This window comes from Puntigrus tetrazona, chromosome 19 (genome assembly GCF_018831695.1).
Source record: "Puntigrus tetrazona isolate hp1 chromosome 19, ASM1883169v1, whole genome shotgun sequence".
Taxonomy (NCBI): Eukaryota; Metazoa; Chordata; class Actinopteri; order Cypriniformes; family Cyprinidae; genus Puntigrus; species Puntigrus tetrazona.
Window position 1 is genome coordinate 20,199,459 of NC_056717.1, and position 4,792 is coordinate 20,204,250.

The following is a 4,792-nucleotide window of genomic DNA, read 5'->3' on the forward strand; positions in this document are numbered from 1 at the left end:
TGTCAAATGAACGCTTTTGGAAATTGTTTGAATAATCACATAAATGCTATGTCAGAGTTAGCACTCCGAGATAACTTGGAAAACACAAACCATATATTATCACAACCATAGGTTTAATGTCTTCATTTTCTAGACGTTTCTGTTTTTCTGTGAAAACAATGCTTTTGTCCATACTAGGATTTCTGTGCGAGAGCGCCCTCTGGTGTCGAGTATGAATGAATAAATGAAACATACACTGCTTAAGTTACACAGACAATCATGTCTCTTTGAATTTAAATCTATATTTATTCACAACAGTTTATGAAAATATTTGCCCGAAAAAGTGGGGAGGACGAATTTATGTTTTGCATCTCTGAGCTACATTACGGTGTTTACGTTCCTGAATGAATCAGCTGTTCAATTAAGTTGGTTCAGTCGCAATGACTCACTTAACTGTGACTTACTGCTACATAATTTTTACATTTAAAGCGTTTAAATTTAATTTCAAATATCAGTACTGAACATGTTTAAAACATTATTATTTTCAATTGTTTATTTCTATGTTTTTTGTTAGTTTGTTTTGGCTAGTAGACGTTATGAATGGCAGGTAACAAATTGGCGAAAAAGTTTACATTTAAATTTAAATTCCTTATTATTTGTGTGTATTTATTTTTAAAACATTTATTCCATTTTAATATTTTTTAGACTTAAGCCATCAAAAATAAATCGATAATAAAACATATAATTTTAAAAGAACGTTTGTGAAAATGTAATATGTAATACATTTTTAATTATTCTTACTATTGTTTCAATTAAGAGTAAGTAAAAATAATGAGTGACACTATTCAAAAAAATTTTTTTAGTATATTTAGCAATAAATTATTTCTTTTGNTCTTTGTTTTTTTTTTTACTAGTTAATGAAGAAGTTCCCCTGCAGACTGTGTGAACGCTCGTTCAGTTCAGCCAACAGCCTTCGTCGGCATGTCCGAATAATACATGAGGGCGTCAAGAGGGTCTTCCGCTGCCCGTGAGTCAAACATTCCACCACAAAATTATTTTATATGTATTATTTTTCCCCTCTTTAAAAATTATTTATCGTTTGTTTAGTTGGCCCCTCTAATTCTGCATATATTCTCCATATATACTGCTCTCCTCAGGCACTGCTCAGAGGGCAAGCGCACGTTCAGTAGTCGCCTGATTTTGGAGAAGCACATTCGGGTCAGACATGGCATCAGAGCTCGACAGACAACGGACAGACCGGTCAGTTTGGATACTTCACCTCTAGATATTTGATTATCCATATATTGAGTGTAATTTCCTCTCCCAGAATGCTCCAAACACCAGAAAGCGCTCTCTCCCGGGCGAAGGGGCGGGCAGCTCGTCCGAGCTCGACAACGAGGGCGGAGCTCCACCAGCCGGGGGCGGCGCCGATACCGATGACGCCGCGGGAGAAGACGCCTCGGGCCCAGCCAAAAGAACTCGAGCGTCTGATAACCGGCCGCTCGAGCAGGAAGAAGACGACGGCACGTTCCGCTGCACCCCCTGCGGCTTCACCACGCAGGATTGGGAAGAGTTCCAGCGCCACATTCCCGTCCACTGTGACGCGGAGAACTCGCCTCAGCAGTGCCTGCAGTGCGGTGCCTGCTTCGCCTCGGCCGGCTCGCTCAGCCGACACAAATTCATCACGCACCGTTTACGCCAAGGTCAGCATGACAATCGGGGCGGAAACGCATCACCTGGCGCGTCGCCGCAGGACGGCTCGCCGTCCTCACCTAAAGCGGGCGAGGAGGGGGAGGGAGGGGTCAGCTGCAGGGTGTGCGGCCGGCGCTTCGACAAGGCCTCGGACCTTAACACGCACTTCCGCACGCACGGCATGGCCTTCATCACGGCACGAAGGACCGACAAGCCCTTGTAGGACGAGCCAGACGGGACGAGATGAGGAAAAGCCATCGCATAATGGGGTCACGGCTTTGGACCATCCAAGACGAGTTTAAGATTAATACTTACCATTTGGCAAATTTCACCCGTCGTTATGATTATAACGTGATCTGTCTTCCGAAACACAGAGATATTACAGTTACTTCCCCCTTTCCTCCCCGTTTGTAACATCCTCAGCCTGTTAAATGAATTTACAAGGTCAAATTGTATCTGCTCGAAAACTCGTTTCACGTCGAGCAGATGGGCATCTGCTGGGTTTCGCGTCAACCCCCCAAAAAAGCATTAAAGCAAAAAGGGTGCTAGTGAAGGTTTGTTTGTTTTTTTTTAATAATGGAAAACACTGACTTTTAAATGTAACAATATTGTATAGACATTGTAGTACTGATATTTATTTATATCGAAGCATTCATCGGTCTTTTGATAATCGTCAGACTTTAAAGTGAGGTGAAAAAGTTTCTTTTGTGCAAGGAGATATACAGCAGACGTATATGAGGTCAAAGATGGATTGTAAAGTTTAAATAGTCAAAAAAAAAAAAAAAGGTCAATATAAGTAAACATGGATACATTTCAGTCACAGATACACTTGAGCACATTTTATGTGTATAAATGCAGTACATCAGTTTGATATGGTTGTTGAATTTGGAAATGTGAATAAGTTCAGTCTTTGTATTTTTTATTTTTTTTCCTCCTTAGCTGAAAGTCGATATTGAAATACTACTAGTGAAAGTTTGCGTTCGGAGCCTGGTGTAATTTTTATGACTTCGTCTGAATCGGCATTGAGTTTGAAGGATTGCTTGTGTGTTTTATGACGAATTATGTACAAATATGAATGTTGTTTGTGTTTTTGTTTTTTTTTTTTGATAAGAGTCTTTTCTATCAGAAAGTTCTGTGCTTGTCGAAAACCACATTTCTTATAAATAATATTGTGATCGTGTGAATCATCCGTGTGAGTGTGACTTTCTATCCCTCCAGTAATATATGTATATGTCCCATGCATAGACGGTCTATAGACAGCCATCTTATTCTGTGATGACCTGCCTGTTTCACTGCCGTACATCTGTGTCAGTTCTCTTGCCCTTCTTTCTAAATAAAACAGTAAATTGGTACGGTACAGATCACGGTGTCCCTGATCATTCTGCTGCAAAGCTTTTTATCATCTTTATCTAATGCCATTTCTTCTGAAAATTGTAACACATAGCAATATGTTTTTTCAGTGTTAAAATGAACACAAACTGATGATGAGCGTGATGATTTGTTAATGTTTGTTAATGCCAGTATTTATAAAAACAACTGAAGAGTTTATTTGCAGAAACAGATGATTCAAAAATTCGAAATCATGTTTTTTATGACCGTGGTTTTACACGAGTTATTCGTTTTTTTGAAAATGAACTCTTCAATTGTTCAGGTTAATGTTAACAAATAAGACTAATAATAAAGTAATAAAGTCTCAATTTATTGGTTCAGTATATGATTTTTGATAACTATTTGTGAATATAAAGTACATTTTTTGAGCTGTAATTCAACAGTAGATATTGAGATACATTATTTTAAAAATGTATTTTAATATCATACACGCAGTAATCCTTAAATATTATGTATATAGCATATAAATAAACGCTCACACAAGTTACACCACCAGCCGTGACGCACAAAAGCCCTCATGTTAGTGTCTAAGTAGTCTTTTTTTTTTTTAAACACATGCACAATTGTATTGTCCTGCTGTTTTTACATCGACAATGTTCATGTCTACACTGGGGACACAATTGTGTAAAATCAATTTTCACTCATAAATGACAAGTTAATAAGAAATTGTAAAACACTGAATGAAATGTGTAATAAATTGTAAAGAAGAATAAACTTAAGCATATATATTCCAAATGGTATTATTTACAATTAATGAGAAGCAGCAATATTTTTTTCAACANAAGAATAATAATAATAAGATATGATAATAAAAAATAAACATTTCTTGAGCACTAAATCAACATATTAGATTGCTGGATATCTGAATCACTGATCACGTGACTCAGACTTCTGGATTAATGAATTCAGTTTTGTCAGGTTTATACTGTAAAAATATTGCAATGTTACTATTTTTGCTGTATATGTATATGTATATATGTATGTATGTATGCCCTGTGGTGTTACAGCAAAAATGCAAAAAACAAAACACAAAAACATGAGAAGAACTTATCTCCATTTTCAGGGTTACAAATAGCATTAGAGAACTTTATCTTCAATGTTCTTTTACATTTCTCTGTCACACCATATCAGCAAAATTAAGTAAATATTTCAGTGCAAAATACTTTGACGAAAAGCCTTTGACCTTGTGTGTATGTTAGACTGACCTGAACACTTCGTGTCCCCATCCTGCAATGTAATGTCGGGCCGAAGTCTTGAGCCGGGTTGATGGCATATCCACTGTTAGACCCCATCCAGATGCTGATCGCCGGGACAGCTGTAGATCAGAAGGAGCTGGTATGTTATGAGGATCTTCCAATGCTTTGGACATATTTTTATTAGTGCTGTCAAATGATTAATTGTGGTTAATAATTATATAATTATATAGGTAAATATTTTCATACATAATGCATATACACATACAATCTAAACAAAAACTTTTTTTTTGAATGTGATTAATTCCAAATAAAAATGAATCATTCTCACATAATCTTACAGGTCTTTGATGAAAAGAGCCAGACCTTCCCTGGTCTTTCCCAATAAATAAATAAATAAATGTTTAGCTAATTATCACACCGCATAACTAAATGCAAAACTAGCTTATCTGTTAGGGTTCAAGTGTGTGTCTGGGCAAGGAATGACAAAAACATGCACATACATCTGTTTATCCAATTTTATGTATGTAAACATCTTA

The 4,792-nt window shown here is 36.9% G+C and overlaps 1 protein-coding gene across 1 annotated transcript in view; it reads left to right on the forward strand.

Annotated features, from left to right (window-relative positions):
- LOC122323333 (zinc finger protein 687b-like) overlaps positions 1–3,032 on the forward strand; it is a 9,432-nt gene extending 6,400 nt beyond the window's left edge. Inside the window, exons 9-11 of the mRNA XM_043217076.1 lie at positions 894–1,006; positions 1,137–1,239; positions 1,307–3,032. Of these exons, the coding sequence (XP_043073011.1) occupies positions 894–1,006; positions 1,137–1,239; positions 1,307–1,894 (804 nt within the window). The 3' untranslated portion in view covers positions 1,895–3,032. The remainder of the gene's footprint in view (positions 1–893; positions 1,007–1,136; positions 1,240–1,306) is intronic.
- The last annotated feature ends 1,760 nt before the right edge of the window (positions 3,033–4,792 follow it).